Genomic DNA, 18,909 nt, shown 5'->3' with positions numbered 1-18,909 from the left:
ATTGGGAATAAATGTAGCTGAGGATAGTGAAATTATATTTCTGCATGTGCTGGGTTTTCATAGAAGAAAATGTAGCATTATTTCCATAATAACATGTAAAATAATGTAGGATCAAAGGTTACACAGTGGATCCAAAACGCTGGGCTTACCCTTCTTCGGCCTCCTATAGGAAGAGGTGAATGTGTGCCAAGGCCCAGTGGAGGACGCTGGTCCGCGGTTATTGACTTGTAAAGGAGCGGGTAGGTGAGGGGTCTTGACAAGACAAGAGCGGCTGACTCTCTTCTAAAGCTGTATCTGATTTCTCTGCTAGTTGGCTCCCCGGAGAGACCCACTCTACCCTCTGTTGATCAGACTTGCACTCACAGCTATATGGAAAAACGGCAGTGATAAAAAGAATGAAAGAGTAGTTTTGTGAAGAGAGACGCTCTCGTTCTGTAAGGCGTGATTCCCTGTTAGGGTGAGAGTGAGAGCGAGCAAAGAGGTTGAAGGAAGCAAAAGGAGTCAGCAGCTTAGGTGAAAGAATTGCGTCCATGAGTGCATGCAGTATCTCAGTAAAGCCAGAACAAAACAGCTCAAATGAATGTTTTAGTGGGTTGTGTAATGCAAACTCGTCAATAAGGGGCATCTGCATTTGTGTAGGCACGACTGTGTAAAAATAGCAGTGAAATACACCAGCAAGAGGGCAGACAAAGCAAGTATCAGCTAAGCAAGATCCTCACTCCACACAGATCTGACTAATTTATGAGGGTAAACTGCACTGACAGAGAGAGAGAGGGAGAGATGCAGGTGAAGGGAGGAAGTTTTCATTGACTCTCTAGAGCAGGCCAACCCAAAGCCCTGGAGGGATCTCTCTCAGTTTGAACTTTATCAGGGGCTACGCTTAATCAATACGCTATCGGAAAAAGAATTAATTACTAAAGCAGAATAAAACAGCTGCATTTTAAACCAAGGATTCATCAATTCTGTAATCTCTTGGTTACAGCTCAGGCGCCAGGAGGATCATTTCAGCTCCATGTAATGAGGAACTGTGGGAGTTTACCCCAACCCTCTGCTGTCCTCCTCCTCCACCTCTCTATTTCTGACCCCTCCTTCCAACCTTCTTTTTTTAGTCTCATTTCCTACCTTCTCAGCTGTTTGTCATATAACTATAATATAAATTTTTTTCTTTCCTTTGGCCCGTTCTTAATACACCAACTGTATTCCACTCCTTTAACCCCCCAGCCCCCCAATACATTCCCTTCCCACCAAATTCCTGTCTTTGCAGGGATGGGACGAAAGGGTATTAAACTTGAAATCTCTGGTGCGAAAGCTGACTAGAACGGGACATTCCCGCTGCTGCAGCCATCAAGCCGGACATTCCTCCGCTCAGGCTGGGACACCGCTGGTATTGCAAAATTAGGGGGGCATAGGAGATAGGGGGAGGCTGGTGTAAGACTTAGAAAGCAACCTGCCATGCTCAAGTAATAAATACAAATGAATGCATAAAACCAATGGAGTACAACAATCAAAGTATAGCATTAGTTGGAATGGAACGAGTGGTGTATGGTGAACACATTTCTGCACTGGGGGACAGACGAGCCACATAGGAAGGATCCCTTGTGTCAAAATAACCTTGTTGTCACGGCCACTGCCATCCACAGCCCTTGACCCCAGCCCAAAGTCTGTAAACGGACTGTCCTTGACTCCCCATAATGGGGGATTTCAAGGCAGGTTGAGAAGGGGTTATGGGTGATGAATTGGGTTTTTAGTGAGCTCATTAGGAAGCCAAACAGAGTTTAGACTGGCGGAGCGGAGCAACAGTGCAGTAATCAGTTCTGCTCGCTTTGTTCCCTGCCTTCAGGACATTTGTGTGAAAAAAAAAAAGAGAGCGAGGAGAAAAAAAAAAACTTCATGGCATTTGGCTGATGAGAGGGCTGCTGAGCAGAGGCTACAATCTGATGGTTGACTTGTTGATTTATAAACCTTTTAATTCATTTACTCTACCAACCCTCCAGGTCTGTGTAGAAACTCCCCAAACTCCTCTTTGATGCCACTGTCCATCAGGTGTGGCAAAGATGTCCGTAATAAATCCAAGTTGTCCTCCGCTCTCGGTATAAAAACAGCAAGTTTGTTTGTTTGGTTTTAAATTGTAATTGAGGGTAGAGAATCACTGCTCATGCTGTTATCATACATTGCCTCAAACATTGTAAGCTGTTCTGAATCAAGAAACCGCACTTGGTTAGAACTGGCAACCAGCATACAGCTGCTCTTTCTAGTGGTTTAGGTGGAAGACTTTGATATACAATAGTTCCTAGCGGGGATTATAAAGCCATTTTCTTTACGGATCCATATGATGCATCCACGCGGCTTCCATCTCGATATTTTCATTTCGCCCTGTCTCATCTCTTTATTCCCAGCTTTCACAACATTATCATTCCAAAGTAGAGCGACTTTTCTGGGAAACATGTAATGTAGAAGCAGCTTGTTTTACTAATGATCATGCTCAATTCAACATAGCCCCAATTACTTTGGGAAATACCTGCTCTTTGATATTTAATGCAGTATCAAACCTCAAGATTTAGGCAATGCTTCTGTGGAAGTACTCAGCCCTGTTTTTTTTATTGTAACAGTTATAAATTATGGAATGAGAAGTGTCGATATATGCAGTTTTAACCACTAAAAATAGCTGCATTGTACTACATTAAAGGAAGAAAGAAGAGTGAAGTCATGGTAGATAGAAGTAAAAGGTTTGGACTGCTACCCTGGTAGGTTTGTAAATTTGTTTATAAAGAACCAAGTGATGAACCGAGATTACCTGTGAGACCAATTAGCCCCATTCGATTGTGAATGTAAGGGATGAGCAGCGGCAGTTTCTTCTACAGTGTTCGAGTGCAGGGGGAGCAGGGTGGAGTTGTCAGGGAGGCAGAGAGTGTGAAATGTCTGGTGGAGACCCAAAGCCCTTCATTAGCCACTGATCCCTGTCTGCTGAGTGAGGGGCAGTCATGGGCATCACAACTCCCTTTTAGTTTCCCTCCACCCTCCAAAAAAAAAAAAAAAAAGCTGGGTGAGGGGGTGGAGGGTAGCTCCCCCATCCCCTGCAATTTAGCCCTTTGCCATTCATGCAAATTGGGTCCTGACATCTGCAACAGCCTGCCTCCTTTCTTTTATACATCTTTATTCCATCTCTTTTCTTCGGATCTTTTACCCTCCTCAAATAAAGCCCCCTTTAGATGGCAAGGCCTTGTTGCAGCTGCATTCTTTTATATGTATAATCCACATCTGTGTAAAAGCAGCACTTTTCCGTGTGTTTATATACACACATATATGTGTATAAAACTGCAGGAAAGTATTAGAAAAATAAAGATCCCAGGAGGCAAAAGTAATCATTGTATGATCCTGAAAGTCCCAATTTATGATGTAATAAGGTAATTGTTGTTGCAGGTTGCAGGTTAATTGCGCTCGTATTTTAAGTTCTTGGCAGATTATAATCTTATGAAAAGATCAAGAGAGGTGTAAGCACTGACTCTGGAGAAAAGGCAGTAACCAGCCAGCTCCCCCCCCTTTCCTTCCTCCCTCTTGCTTCTGGACGAACTACTCTTCTTTGGCTCTGGGGGAGAAGCTGAAAGGGGAGAGTGGCTTTGCTCCAGCCCATATTTTGGGTTAAAAGGTAAAATAGTCTAACTGGCTGTTAAAAAACAAGTTTTACCTCCAACCCTACACCATCACCCCTCCCCTCTCTTTCTCTCTCTCTCTCTTCCCTCCACTCCAACCTCACCCTCTATGGTAGGGATGTGCACAGTGGGGTCAGCACTGTGCCTGTGAGTGGAGAGAGGCCTTGTATTGGTGGAGAGGCGATAGTTATCTACAGCATTCCAGGGATGACAGAGAGATATCTGCCTGATGGCAGGGTTAGGGGGCTTAGAGAAGGGGCGGAGAAGGGAGGGAGGAGAAGAGGTACAGGAGTTGTTGAGCAACTGCCCCCCTCCCCTCCCACGCCTCCCTCCTTCCTTCCCTCCATGCCTTTCTTGCTGCCTGACTGCCTCGCTTCCCCACACATAGAAAAAAACCATCTAATTAGAAGCTCTTATTCCACTTCATTTAAGGGAACACTTAATGATGTGTTTTTGGGGGGAGACAACTACACATTATTTCTCATGCAAAAGGAACCACTCAGTTGTAGCCCCCAGGATGCAGATACAGCTGTGTTTGAGATGGAGGTTTGTCCTCATTTCTCTGGGGTGTCATGGCTATTGGAGGAGAGAGGGGAAAAATGGTAGTTTTCTCATTCACCTTTAGCCAGTGTCCTGGTTGTAAGGAGGGGGTGGCGGTAAAGAGGAGGCGGGTAGTGACATCTGAGTTTGGCAGGGAGACTTGCTGAAGGAGAGAGTTTGTTGTAATTGCTCTGACAGGTTTTAAGGCTGTTAATGACTCCGGCCTGAACGCTACCAATTTGTCAGCATGCTTGCTGTTTACTAAGCTGTTGTTTTATGGTCCAGTGCAAGGGGCTGCTGCTTGTTTAAGCACAGATCAGGAAATAATCAGCGTAAAACACTGGCAGCAGTGGTGCAGCCACACTAAAACAGTTCCGTTTAGAGCCCTCATCTACTGTATGGATCTGAATGAGTGCAGTAAACCATATGGCGTGGTCACACAGAGACTCACAAACACACTGATGGCTTACTTACTGTTAGAAATTGGATGCTCAAGTGTGTGCTTTATCATTAAAGGGATTATGTTCTACTCGTTAGTACTTTGCCTATGTTGTATGTTATGGGAGTGCGAAGCATATTGCTAGCATGCGGTTATACCAAGAAGACCTGTAATCCCCAGTCGGCGTAGAGCAACACAGGGCTAGCCGTCCCACTAGTGTGAATAGAGCCTCTGCGTGTTTGTGTATGTGTGTATGTGAGAAAGATTGTGTGTGTGTCAAGAGCATGTGGTCCCAGAGCCGGCAAAGACCCCTTCGTAAATCCAGAGTAAATAAAAGGGGTAACCAGACGGACAAAAGAGGAGCCCCCACTGCTTCTCTCATTCGCTGCCATTTGGGGGACTGAATGTGCTAAACGCCGCTTATGTTGGCTGAAAAGTTGAGGAGAAAAAGAGGGAAAAGGGAGGCTCTAAATCCCCCCTCTTCTTTTCTCTTCATTCTCTGCGGCCAAGCCTGCAGGGATAGAGGTGGTGTAATAGGAGGGTGTTGGAGGGAGAGGTGGAGGGCCCGGTCACTATGGTGTACTAAGGTAGAGAGAGGGCCAAAGAAGCTCATGCAACTTCTGTTCTCCATCTATTCCTCTTTTTTCCTTCTAACTCTCCTCACGAGTTTTTCTCTTCTCCCGTTTTTTGGGTGAGCTTGGTTGAACATGCCTGAGTAGTTGGGGCTGACAGGGGGCGTGGGGGGTCTGTTGTAATTAGTCACTTTAACCACAGCTTCCATAAGCCACTGCTTCTACACTCTTGCTTCATTACCCTGAAACAAACGCTGGGGCCTCCCAGTGCAAAATCACTGCACAGCCTTTAGAATAATACACACAATATCTGAAGCTTGTCTAGAGGCTCTTCAGTATATGTATTAAGAGTATAGGGACCAGTCTGGAGTGTTATTTGATAACTAACCATGACTGCGTTTGAATGTGTTTTCCAGCTATTGACAAGTCATTATTTATTCACGCTTGAGTATATGAGAATGGTAGAGCAACAGAGGGAGGGCATTCTTGGTGTACTGATAGCTGTAATATGTGTTACTCGTGGTCATATCCATAATACTTCCCGGGCTGACTAGACCTTAGTGGCTCCCTTAGGGGCAGGGTACCTCCTAGACATAAAGCATGAGCTCTGGAGTCATTAAGACTCCCCTGAAGTCCCCCATACTCTCAGCAGAGACTGTAGGACACCTTGTACTAAACAATTTTTTTGTGCAAGAAATCCTGGAGCGACCCTGAATGTGCCAACATTAGATAAGCAGAGTTGCAATGTGTTTACAGTCCTATCCCAACCCGTTAATGAGCTCAGCCCTGAGACCAATTTACTCACAAGGAGATATATCTGAATGCATTTTTAATAACCACCCACTGGTGATGAGAGAGGGAATGTATGTGAGCGTAATGTGCTCTCGGACTTGTGCTTGTTTGTTTGCTAGTGCACTCATTCACTCTCTCTCACCCTCATTGCGTTCGGTCATTGTCTTCCATCTTGCCTGATTACACCTTCTCGACTTCTGTGCATATAAAATATGTGCAGAAACTTTCATTGCAAGCACTTTAAGTCAAGATCGTGATAGAGTGAACGGGGGAGGAGGAGGAAAGGTTGAGGGAAGACAGAAGAGAATGAGGAGAGTGGGAGAGAGGAGGGGGGCTGTCTTTTTTCCGTCTCCAAGGGCGCTGCTTTTCCAAAAGTGCCTGGGGCTACACTCCAGCACCTCGGCTCCCCTAGGCCTTTAGACTGCCTCCTAATAGCCAACCCCCATCTGTGTCACATGGCCAGATGATGGGACGCTTCCCCCTGCTCTGCCCTGCACTTTTTTTTTCTTTCTCGATTTTTTTTCAGAGTGCACATCCACACAGGTTAGAATGGCAGAGTTGCCAGGGAACAGTCAGAAGCCATTAGCGTTTGGGACAATTTGCCCTGCAGCGTTCCTTCTCTCGCTCATAAGAAAGGAGTGGGGGTGGATGCAAAGCACCAGCTCTCCTTTAGATGTAATGAGGTTGTGCAAGTTGGATCTTCTTTATTCTATTTCTACTCCTTCTTTATTGGCCCTGCTTCGCCTTGTTTCTGTTCTTTCTTTCTTTGTTTCTGTCTTTCTTTTCATGTTATGTCCACATGTGATTTTTCTTTATTCTCTATTTAGAATATGTCTGCGTATATATGTAATGTATATGAAACTAATTCCAAGCAATTATTAAAACTGTACACAGAATTAATGCTCAAATGCCCCACATGTCTGATCTGTGGACACATGTCAGTATCCATGTGCATGTTAGAGCAAGAGGAGCTGAAAAGCACTGGAGTCTGGTTTCATCCTTGCGGGCTAGGGCAGGAGGCAGCGAGCATGCTGGGTAATGAAGTGACAGGTCAGTCTGTAAATACGCACGGGTCGCTCCGGCCCTGGCCAGGGGGAAGGCTATCGCATTGCAGTGAAAATGGAAACGTCAATAAAATTAATCTGCCAGCCTTTTGGCCACTGTGTGGTTCTATTGGATGAGCCTGACTGCTCACAGCAGGAGAGGGATTTGGAGACTAGCTTGAAAATCAACACAAAACCTAGCGGCATACAAACAAACACCAAACTGTGTATCAACATTATTCAGTGAAGCTCAAAAGCAGAGAAACAAAGGAGGGGTGGTTAAAATTCACAGCTCACTAGTTGTGTTTTTATTGAAGTTTGGAAGCAAACTGAGGGAGTTAGACTTAGCTTCCGTCTGGGTCCCATTTCTCAGGAAGCCCCTCACAGTCAGGGTAGGGCTACAGCCAGACCAAAGTTTATTGTTTTAGGCTTTCCTGAACAAGGATTCGTACTTAGCCTGGGATTTATGGTATTTGCCACTAATGAATGCCCATTCTACGATTACAACATCCCTAGTCTGTGTCCCCATTCCCATATGTCCTTCAGAAGGGCTGTTGCTTCTTTAACTTCACACAGGGAGCGCAAAGTCGGCACTTCTCTGTTTTCCTCTTTCGTGTGGCTCCGCACTAATGATGTGGAAGGAAAACACTGTGCACAGACAGAAAAGAAAGACAGAGAAGAAAAAGAGAGGGAAAAACAAGGGGGAGGAAAAAGAAAGTGGCAAAAGTAGTTAGAAGTGCGGGCCCCTGCTGTCCTTGTATTCTTCATTTATTTTGCATTTGATTACGCCACCAGTCGGATCCTTTTTCTTTCCCCCTTTTTAATGTTATTAGTTCAAATATTTATGCGAGATTAAGGCTTGTATAGGTGGTTGTGATTGATGCCTCCCTAAAAACAGGAGGACATGCGAGTCTGAATTTTGAGAATGTCAGGGTCCTTCTCTTCCTTAGTGGAGGAGTTTTTCAGATACATAATTTAGATGCCCTCAAGGAAGGCTTTCAAGGCATTTGTGCCCGGGGGCAAGAAAAAATAACTATGACTGTTAAAAGTAAATCATTTTTGCTAATGCACAATTAATGCCGGGGAAGAGGAACAAGAAAAAGGCAAGGGACAAAGATGGAAACTTCAATTTAAAGGAGAAATCGTGCCAGGGCATATGCATGTTTTCCTCATGAAATCAAACGCTGATGGACATTAATGCAGGCAAAGCCGCCGCTTGCCTGTCATGCTAATTTTGTGGCGGAATGGGGGGTGAGGGGGATGGACCGGGGGGGGTGAGTGTTCAGGGTTTTGTTGGGAGGGGGGAGAAGTGGACGAGTGCATTATGTGCATCGAAGTGCAACAATGAACCACCCCGAATCACATATCTGCTCTAACACTCGTGCACCTCAAACTGGATGTTGTGAATTCATGAATGTCTGTGTACTACTATACATATCTGCATAACTCTGTCCTGTCCCCTTTGGCTCTCTTCAAAAGATGAAAAAATGCTCTACATTATGTCAAGCATGCAAATTTAATTGAATTAATGACATGAGTCCTTGTCTCTACTGTACTTGAAGGCTCCTTGTCCATTTTATTTCTTTCCTCCTCCTCCTAATGTAGAAATGGAATGAGGAACCTAGTGTTTCAGCGTCCAACCATAACATTAGAGTCATTAACCCTTATTCCCCTCTCTCGTGCTCTGGGGTATAAAGCAGCTCCACTTGGCCTCTTTGTAAACCCCTCACTCTGTGTACAGGCCTTCGTTTAAGGCCATCTAAATCCCCCAACCTCCATATCTTCCCTTCACAAAACTAGCTTTACTGTAGGAGTTTTTTTGGCCTAAGTGCTGCACTTTTAAATTCCTCCATAGGTATCTGTGGTATTTGTCCATTTATCCATCTTTCATGAGCCCTAAGCTCAGCTTTGACTGTCTGTACTCCTGTTTCAGCTTTGAGAATTTTTTACATCATTTTTCTATTGTATTCGGAGCCGGTGGTGTGATCTGGGATGTTATTTAACCCTGGGTTTGGTTTCCGTCCAGGAGATGGCTTAGACAACAGCGTTGCATCGCCTGGAACAGGGGATGATGATGATCCAGACAAGGATAAGAAGAGGCAGAAAAAGCGTGGCATTTTCCCTAAGGTGGCCACTAACATCATGAGGGCATGGCTGTTCCAGCATCTCACGGTAAGCTAATTTTGATGATATGCATGTACTGACACCACCCAGCATACATTAGTGCATGCACACCTGACAAATAGTAAGTACTGAGGGAGCAAGTGAAGGCAGCGCTGTGATGCTCACCTGTCAGCCACCTGTCAGAGGGACACAGTGACCAGGTCAATCTAATCAGTCTGGACTGTTTACTCTGCTCAGCACAGTCTGGGTAAGAGGCAAATGGCCCAACAATCCCTGATATTTACTCCAGTATGAGCTGGACTGTTTGTCTGGCCTGGCTTTTCAGCAGATTAAGAGAGGGAATGATAGTTACTGGAGAATGATTGTGAGGTGTGTAAAGATTTCGGGTGCAGAAGTGGAGGCCTGCAGCTATGTCATGCGAAGACAAAATCAATTCATCTCCTGATCAGTTTCACAGTTTTAAATTCAATTGACTTGGTGCTATTCTAGCTTGTGTTTGAGGTTGAGATGGCGTAATGCATATTTATTTCTGCTCCATAGCTGGGGGGGAAATTGTTTGTTTGCCAAACGGTTCATTCAAGACAACTCTGACACTGGTTCATTCACTTCACTAAACACAGCGATGCTACACGACTTGGATTCAGTATTCGGATGCCACAGTAATGTTTGTGTCAGTCTGCTTTTCTATCTGTGTGTACGTCTTAGTTAAAAGGGGGTGGTCTGCATGTCCCCTCACCCTCGCTAATGTCAGGACATTATCAGAACATCAGGCCGTATTGATTTTGCAACACAGGTCAGATTTCAGAAGGAGGTGGACACGCCGGGACACATAAGCTGCCTGAGCTTGTGGCTCCCTGTCCCAAAGATGGAAGGACAATGCAGGGGGATGGGTGAAGTGAAAGAAAAGAGAGAAAGTAGAAGAGTCTTAGCTTCAAGCTCCAGTATTAAAGATTGTCCACGCATTTAAGAGGGTCAGGTGCCCCCTGTGCACCCTGTAGCTCCCACTGCCACCACAGTGCCCACTCCCTGCTCAAAGCCCCTGTACCCTGATTACCTAACCAAAAGCCCAAGTAATAAGCGGCCAGCAAATACAGCCTAATTGAAAGGGCTGTAAATCCATTACATATTGGTCAGGGATAATCAGGAGTGCTTTAATCACTTTTATCTATTCAGGAGCAGTGAAGCTGCAACAGCAAAGCCCTGAGCCTCGCAGGCCTTAGCGGCTCCACCACGCCAGTCTGCACGCTTATTATTCTCATCATTATCAAAATGACTTCACAGCTGTTCACAGCTCCATCGCTCCCTGACTGGAGACCTCTCACCAAACCAGACCAAGCCATATTCAGAGGCTTAGGGCAGGAGGGAGGCCAAACTTTTTTTATTATTATGAATTTGAGAGAACATTTTTTTCCTGCTTTTTCCTGCCCTGGGCTTAAAGAATGCTTGGTAAAATGCCTTGTTTGTTTATGAGTGGAACAAACAAAAAAGCCAAATGGTTTTATTGGAGTGGAATTTACTGTATGTTCATACACGCGTGCACAAACTACATAAACACACCTTATGTTTAGACTAGAAATTTCCTCACGATTTGGCATTTTTCCTGGCAAGAGCCTCACAGCTCCAGCTCTCCCTTCTGTGCAGACCTGTGGGACAAGTTGCCGGCAATTTTCTTTAGAATTGTTTTAAAATTGAATTGAAAGACTGGTAAGGAGAGGAGAGGAGGGGGGGAAGCTCAAAGTTGGGCACATTTTTCAGAGAACTGGTTAATTCAGACAGAGCAGAGCTTTCAAAGCCCTCTTTTTCTCTATCCCGCTCTCCTTTATTGCATCCCTTGCTTGTAGATGTTCTCCAATCTTTATTTGTTTCTTTTGTGTAAAGCCCTGGCCAGTCTTGTACAAATAATAATCCCTCCCTTTTAACCTGCCTTCATTTCTCTGCTGAGGAAGAGGACTAATTGAATTATCCCCCTTCTCTTCTCACCATCCAGTTCTCCCACCCATAAACTCTCTCTCTCTGTCTCTCTCTCTCACACACACACCCATTAACCATTCTCCTTTCTTTTAATTTGTTAAGCAAATGTATTTGCCATAGCTGGATGCGTTTGTGCAAGGGTGAATTCTTGGGGACTTTGGCCCCTGAATGGCCTATAGCGGCATTCTGCCATTCACGCATTCATTAACTGAGGGGTGAGGAGTGAAAGGAGCGGCCTTGTATTTTCTCAAACTGAGGGGCCAGCATGGAGCTCCTCTTCCATGAGCCACAGGGGTCTCTCTACATATGTTCTCAACATCCAGCCATTGTCACATCTTCTGAAAAGCTCAAAAGGACAGGACCCCCCTTCACACACAAAAAAACAACACAGGCCAATGGTAACAACTGTTGGCTTTTAGATTCAGTATAACAAAATTGCCCTCTCCCCTCCCATCCTCCCTTGCTTTACGCTGACCTCACACTCTCTTGGGAGAAATCACAAGATTGTTTTTGTCGTGATTGTCACATACAGAAAGTAACCTCACTTCAACCCATATTTACCGACCCATCCTATCACGTCGACGTTCCAGCCGAAGGGGGGAAATAGTTTTTTTGCACCATATTGATCTCAGCACAACATGAAAAGACTCCACCGTGGCTCTGCGGGGAAGCTGTGATAACCCTGACCTCTTTTATGTCGGGGCCATATGCACATGCACTGGAGAGCACGTGAGCTGGCAACCTTAAATGTCCCATATGTAGTTGCCAAACGGTTGGACAGATCAGCTGGTGTTAGCTGGCAGAAGAGGGTCAGACTGTCTCTGCACTCCCATCTTCTATCCTCACTCCAACCCCTTTCTCTCTAATACCCCCACTGCCACCACCTCCCCTCCACCCCTCGCCATGAGTTTCTGGATGTCTTCCAGCCACATTAGGGGAAGGGAAATCCCAGACTGTTGGTATAAGCTTTTCAATACTACAGGGAGATTATGTTATCAGAAAGGTAAACTTCACTGTTAGGGGTAAAATGTTCTGCTGCACTTCAAAAGCATAGGAATTCAGGATAAGAGGAGAGAGCAGGATAGGTAGATAGAGGAAATGTGAGTTAAAGAAATTTTTTAAAAAAAGGTCACTGATGGGAGTTTTTTTCTTCGTGTGGCAAAAGAGGTGCCATTTTGTGTTGGGCAAAAGCAAACTCTAAAATTTACAATTAGCCCCTCGGTGCCCCTGGCCTTCCTTCCCTCTCACCCCTTGCTAGCCCCCTGCTAGCCTTTACTCACCCCTGTAAAGACAAGGGTCGGCCTCGCAATGAAAACAGGAAGCACTCAGATACAAAGATACCACTCTGGGCTCATGGCCTTGTCTTTTGACTAGTGTAAACCCTCAAACACCTATGAAAATAAATAGGGGACTTCAGGAGCAAACCGGGCCAGTTGAAGGTTTGCATAAGTGTGTGTGGGTGAGCCCGAAGGAAGGAGAGAAGGATTGTGTGCGAGAGGGAGAGTGGTCAGTCAGATGAGTAAGTAGGTAGCCTTCTCAAGCATCAAGCGTCTCAGGTTCTGTGCCGGGCCACCCTTTGGCCTGGGTGTTTGGGGAAATGCTGTTAAGCTGCTAAGCCAGGTGTATTGGTCCCCTGGGCTCCTTGAAAGGGAAGTGATATATCCTTTGGTCATTTAGAGAGTCCTTGGACTGTGAAGTAGAACTGAATGTTCAGATGAGAAATGTTTACGTGTGATTAGGTGGTATTTAAATGTAGTTCATTGTGTGATCAACAACTGGCTCCACTGCTTTTTGACTGGTAAGGAAATGACTGTGCACCTCTTGTGTACCTGAGAGAACATGTTGCAGCAGAGCTCAGAAACGCATCAATATGAACCCTGCTAATAAAGGCGTTCACCAACTAAAGTGAGACCCTTTGTGAGGAGTTGAGTGCATTGTGTTGCAAACATCATTAGATACACGAGTGACAGTGCCTACCCCCCTACTCCACTCTCACACACACACACACACACACACACACTCCCAATCCAAGCCCAACATAGCATTAGTCTCCATGACAACAGGGTGTCATCGTCAGGTCGAGCCCTCCTATGGGAGCTGCTCTCTCCACCACCCTTTATAGACGCACATAAAAGAGCCAGCTCGGGTCATTCACAAGACATGGGCGCAGGCAAGGCCAAACCCTGGCAACGGATGTTTGTTCCATACGATAAACAAGTGTACAAGTCCATCCCTCAAAAAGAGAGGGCATGTTGTTTGAGTAGACTAAACAGTCAGCCCTGTAGTATCCCCAGTTTTGTTTAAGCTCCTCTAGTCCTTCTAATCCTTGTGTGTTGTTCCAGTACAAGCAGCATTTAACTGGTAGAGACACACATCTGCAAACAGTTTGAAATGCCCGGGCCCTTCCTCCTTTTACACTCAACTGCCGAAAGCTGTTTATTCCATATTTGTTGGTTGCGTACTTTTTTTCCAGTATGACACAATAGTTTTTGTTTTTTAAATAAATACATACTTTACTTACTTGTTCATCTGTAGATTTTTTTTAAATCATATTGCTGTTTGGAAATAGTTTACACTTCAAAAAAAAACTTTTAAAGCCAGAAATAATATTAAAAAAGTTACTTTAATCAGTGTTTCAACAAGAATCAGTTTGTTTTTCCACCTGCTTAAGTTGTTGTGAGTTTGGCTAAAGGGAGGATAAAGACAAAGGGGAAGGCAGGGGAGTGGGTTTAGGGCTAAGAGCAAGGGTGAGGAGGGGGTAAACAGGGGGCTCCTAAGGGTCACAGAGGTGGAAGCCTGGAGGAGGCCCACACACTAATCTGTCATGTGCTTGTTTGCTTCAGGAGCCCAAAAGTCAGTTCTCCAGTCACCCGTAGCAACCCAGGCGACAGTTTGGTTCACTGCCGCTGCCCAAATGTGTGGCTATCAGTGAGAAGACACAGGAAAAAAGAGTCATCATGTTGCGTCCGTGACAATACCTGCTGCTTTGTGACTGTTTGCAAAACAGATGTTAGTGACAATATGACAGGATAGTTCTGTGAAGTCTAGCGCAGGAGTCATTGAAAGTCACTGGTAATGAGTGCAGAGGAGACCTTTGAGGGGGGTTGAAGTTTGGTGCCTAGCTATTGTCTAGTCCCTGTGTTCTAACGTTGGCTGCTCAGCGACCCTGGAAAACAGAGACACAAGCCACCTCAGTCTGCCATCTGTTCTCCCCCAGCCAGGCCACCACGGAGGGGCTACCACAGCAATGTCAGATCCTCAAAGGGAAGGACACTCAAAAAATACACTACAGTGAAATGATACTCCAGAAATAAAAAGTATTTCATATTCCTTGTCAGAATTCATTAACAAATCACCCTTACATAGTCAACAAGATGTTTTTTCCTAACAGACAACGCAGAATGTTTAGAAGGCAGATCCAGTGACTTCCCATTTTCACAGGCTGTATAGTTATATGAGCTGCGCTATCTCATTGCAGAGTAATGTTGTATTTTCCAAGTGTTAGTGTGTTACAGCTCTATGACTGACAAAAAGCCTTGTTTACAGTGCGCTTTGGCATAGATGGTAGCTGTTCCAGAGATTTAGTGCTGTATTAGAATGTAATAAGCCCTAATTCGTTTCATGCTCCGACATCAGACCTTTACACTTTGCCCCCTAATCCAGATCTGTCACAGTTCCACTTCAAAGCCAACAAACCCCACATGGAATCCACTGACATATAAAGCATGGCACATTAACCTTGCGTACACTATGCAAAGTATGTGCAAAAACTGCTGGTGTGTTGGGTGTTTTGTTTCGTGTTTTTTTTTACTGTTCATTCCAGTGGGCTTGTTTATCCTATGAGCATCATATTATTGTGCATTCAGAAATGCAAGGATACCTGCATAAGCCCACCATTTCTCCACCACCTTCATGTTTCCTCTCGTTCATCCCTCCCTGTTAATTTTCATCCCTGCTGTTTGCATCTTAATGCAGGTTGTTTAATGAAGTAGCAGAAATGAGTGCTTTCGCTGAGGGACTGTTTACGGCACATTCCCACTGCATGGAGGTGATTAAGCTGTGTGAAACTCCACACTGTTTGCCAAAGAGAGAGAGAAAAAAAAGAGCAACCCGCAACATATCCTCCACTAAGACAACAATGCATGAAAAATGAAAGAGGGGAGCTTTCCTGACACAGTGTACATTACTTTAAATGATGGCTTTACAATGGGGGTGTGCTCGTGGAAGACCAGGAGTGCAGCGTGAGTTTGACTGCCCCCTGCAGAGGTGACTGCACATGCCCTGACCACAGCAGACTACAAACAGAGCTGGGCCTGTGAGGGGCAGCCAGATTTATAAACTCCCAGCTCAGAGCAGTGAGAGACTCTTACAAGAACACACATGCACAAAGATGGGGAAACTTGTTTAGGGCCCACTGAGAATACACCCTGCCTTCAGCACTGTCCATTGCTTCTGTAGTCATAACACTGATCAAGGCTGGGACCTGACTGTATGGGAAATAGGACTTAATGACGTCATTTGTAATAAGAGACCCCATGTGGCAGTCTGTGATAGCATACTTGCCCCTGGTGGAAAAAAAAACCCAGGGTTATTAAGATGGTGATAGCTGATGCTGTGCCGTTTTCCGTTTTCTACACTTTTGGGGTTATCTTACTCATAACAAAATGTGTAAGAGGATTTTGGTTTCACATCTTTGAGCTAGTTCCCTTAAATTACCCCTTACCCTTCCAGGGGTTCCACCCTGCAGGCTAGTCTCATTGCCCCCTAGGTTGATTGCAGGGCTGTGGCAAGAGCTGCTAGAACGGTGGCGGCTGCTGCTGCTTGCTGGGGACCAGGGAGGCCAATGAGATTCTGCTGCAGGCCTCCGAGCTGCCCCAGCATTGCTTTGATATTCATCTCACACCAAGAGAAGAAAATGCAAAAGGGAAAAGGAGCGGCACAAGCGTGGAAATGGCAAACTGGGCTAAAAGAAGGGAGGGAGGCAAAGGAAAGAGAAAAGGTTGAGGGATGGAGGCACTGAGTAGAAATCAAAAACAGACTACGTGTTTCACTGTTTGGTTTGTCATGGGACCCTAGCTGCACCAAATCCCACTCCTGCCATTTTGTGTGATTTTTCTCCCCTCCCTTCCTACTCTACTCAAATGCGTGCTTTTGTTTTGCCGAGCGCTCAGTCCAGGGGCAGGCAGTGGGATTCCTGCACAGTGGGGTCCTTATAACTGGGAGCCATGTCTCTTGTTCTCACCTCTCCCCCCTCACTTCCTCACCTTTTCATTTTTTTCCCTATTGATATCCTCTCTCTTTCCATCCCTGAACATATGGACTGGTTTTTAAGAGAGAGCCCAGTCCACATCAAAGACTGAGGCTGAGCGGGTCAATTTGTTGCTCCTTTCCACGACTCTTCCCCCTCTGCTAGCCACAGTGGACCCTCCCTGCACCGCAGCCATTTACCCAGAATGCTTCATTGCTCAAGCATTTCGGCCGAGTGTATATATTGAGCCATGTGTTGTTGGTGTCAGTTCTCCGCAGAGCAGACCTAGTTCACTTCAGACCTCTGGATTTCTCCGTAGCCACATCCCCCTAAGATCATGTAAGGCTATACAAATGAGCATGTGTGAATGATAGAAATCTCGGTATCAAAAATAGCCGCACCACACAGTGATAAGAAAAAGCAGATGGATAGAGGAAGAGAGGAGAACCAATGAAAATCAAATAAAAAAGAAAAAAAATATATAAATCCAAATCTAAGCAGAGCAGGTCTTGGCTGCAGATGTGAATCTCTCTGAATATTGATCGTGGGGAAAGCTAGTCCCCCATATCCCCAGGGCTGCAGCGGCTGACACACAAAGCACCTCTCTAAAGCCCATAAACCAGCTTGTACAATTATTTAGATAAAGAGGGCGACAACAGCAGTGTATGCCTCCCAACCCAGAACCTCCTCTTTGGCTCTCATCCTCCTACTACCACTCCTGCTCCTCCTTTTCCTCTTTTACAGACAGCATGAAGATGAAGAAATGTAAAAGGGGGGCAAATGTGTAATTAGCCACACATTTCTGAATCCTCCTTAATGTTCATTACTGAAACCAGGGGCAATTACAAGTTCAAAGGGGTTTAGGGCACCCGCAGCCCGCATAATCAGTCACAAATTAAGCACTGCTCATTTGTCATAGCACAGCATGCACTCTGGTACATGCACGCAGCAACACACATGCATGCATATTGTCAGAGTTGAGTCATAGACAGGCTGACAGGCATCAATTTCTATACAGGCACAAATCTCAGCTACCCCAAGGCACCGGGTTAGGACGCCCAATCCGCTTATGCTCTGATGCTTTGTTTTCGCTAGACAAACAGCAAACACCACTGACACCTTCACCTTGGCTTGCTCAACATTATACTGCATCCAGCTTGCATTCATCCTCTTATAAGTGTCCTGTTTGCACTTACAATCCCTGCCACCACCTGTCTCATCCTGTCTCCATTTTACAGCTTCTGTCTTTTTAAACCTCTATCTTCCTCTGTGTCTGTCTCCCCACCTGGCTGTGTCTCTGCAACACGTGACAGTGTGTGTTTCATGTCTGTCCCCGGAGGTGTATCTCAGTTACCTCTGGGGCTGGGTCACAATGGCTAATCCTGTCTTCAGGTGGCTGTTTAGCGCACTGAGAGGAGAGCTTGCAGAACCGGAGGTGAGCTCCTGTTACAGGACTCCCTGACCAGGGGTCACCTCCGACACTGTCAGGATACACACAGTCACACACACACACACACACACACAGAAACATGTACACATGTCCGGACAGATAGGCCACAATGCTTGTGCATACATACATACAATCTGGTATACACACCACAGTTTTCACACACAAAGCCTCCTTATCTACCCCAGGTGGCTCAGCCTTCATCTCCCTCCATCCTTGTTCCTCTTTATCTGTCTACTGTACTGCTGCTCATCTAGTCTTTCTGTGTCCTCTCTCATTCCCAGATCAGTCTGAGTCTTGTTCACATTAGGATTCACTGATATGATCTCCATGAAGACTTGCTCCAGTGGCCATGCGTTGCCTGTCCTGCCCGGCACCTTTATTGTTTAAGCTGCTCTCACACAGGGGCACAGTCAGGTCTCTAGTGAACTGAATGGAGCCCTATCATGTGTGGCTCTGCCTCAGCATAGTGGGAGAGAGAACTCATTTTTCACTGGGGGAACGACATCCATCTCAGCAGCCAAATGCTGGCTGTTTCATTAAGTAGCCCATCCAGGCAGACAGATGTGTTCACCACACAGCCATGTTTGCCTATGCAAGAGCGTGTATTAACCCACAATCCTTTGGGGGAGATTAATAGGCTACCAGCCCCTTTCCATTGATTATCTCCATGCCATTTTCCCCTCCTTTCCTTGGCTAGATATTAAAAACTAATGAAGCCTATTGAAAACGGGAACCGCAAGCCTCTTCACGGATCATTTTAGCTTATTTGGACTCAAACAGAGAGGGATCTCTTTAAGGCACAGTTTGAGTCGAATTAAGAAAATAAATGTGGAGAGCAGTGTTGAAGAAACAGGAGGAAAGAAGAAGAGAGAGTGTGAGACTGTAAAAAGATGTGTGTTTAAGAAACGCCAACTCTACTCTGACACATGGAGCGGAGACACGGCAGATGTTAGCAATTCCAGAACATAGCAGAGCATTCCTAGTGTTGGAACCATGTCCTAATTGCCATAATGGAGGTGGTAAGCGCTGACAGTAATGGAGTCGTGGGGATCCATCCCCAGCAACCTGAATTAGGGGCCG

At 45.5% G+C, this 18,909-nt stretch overlaps 1 protein-coding gene across 8 annotated transcripts in view; it reads left to right on the top strand.

Moving 5' to 3' along the window:
• Positions 1-18,909, top strand: part of meis2a (Meis homeobox 2a) — a 79,515-nt gene that overhangs the window by 24,376 nt on the left and 36,230 nt on the right. For 7 of the 8 annotated variants that reach the window (XM_023277345.3, XM_023277346.3, XM_035951468.2 and 4 more), the window contains one exon: positions 9,063-9,208. In XM_023277345.3, the coding sequence (XP_023133113.1) occupies positions 9,063-9,208 (146 nt within the window). The remainder of the gene's footprint in view (positions 1-9,062; positions 9,209-18,909) is intronic. The other variant, XM_035951467.2, reaches the window with a different exon arrangement.

The sequence above is a fragment of the Amphiprion ocellaris genome, chromosome 20 (genome assembly GCF_022539595.1).
Source record: "Amphiprion ocellaris isolate individual 3 ecotype Okinawa chromosome 20, ASM2253959v1, whole genome shotgun sequence".
In the NCBI taxonomy this organism is placed as follows: Eukaryota; Metazoa; Chordata; class Actinopteri; family Pomacentridae; genus Amphiprion; species Amphiprion ocellaris.
This window is presented reverse-complemented; position numbering and strand designations above follow the sequence as displayed.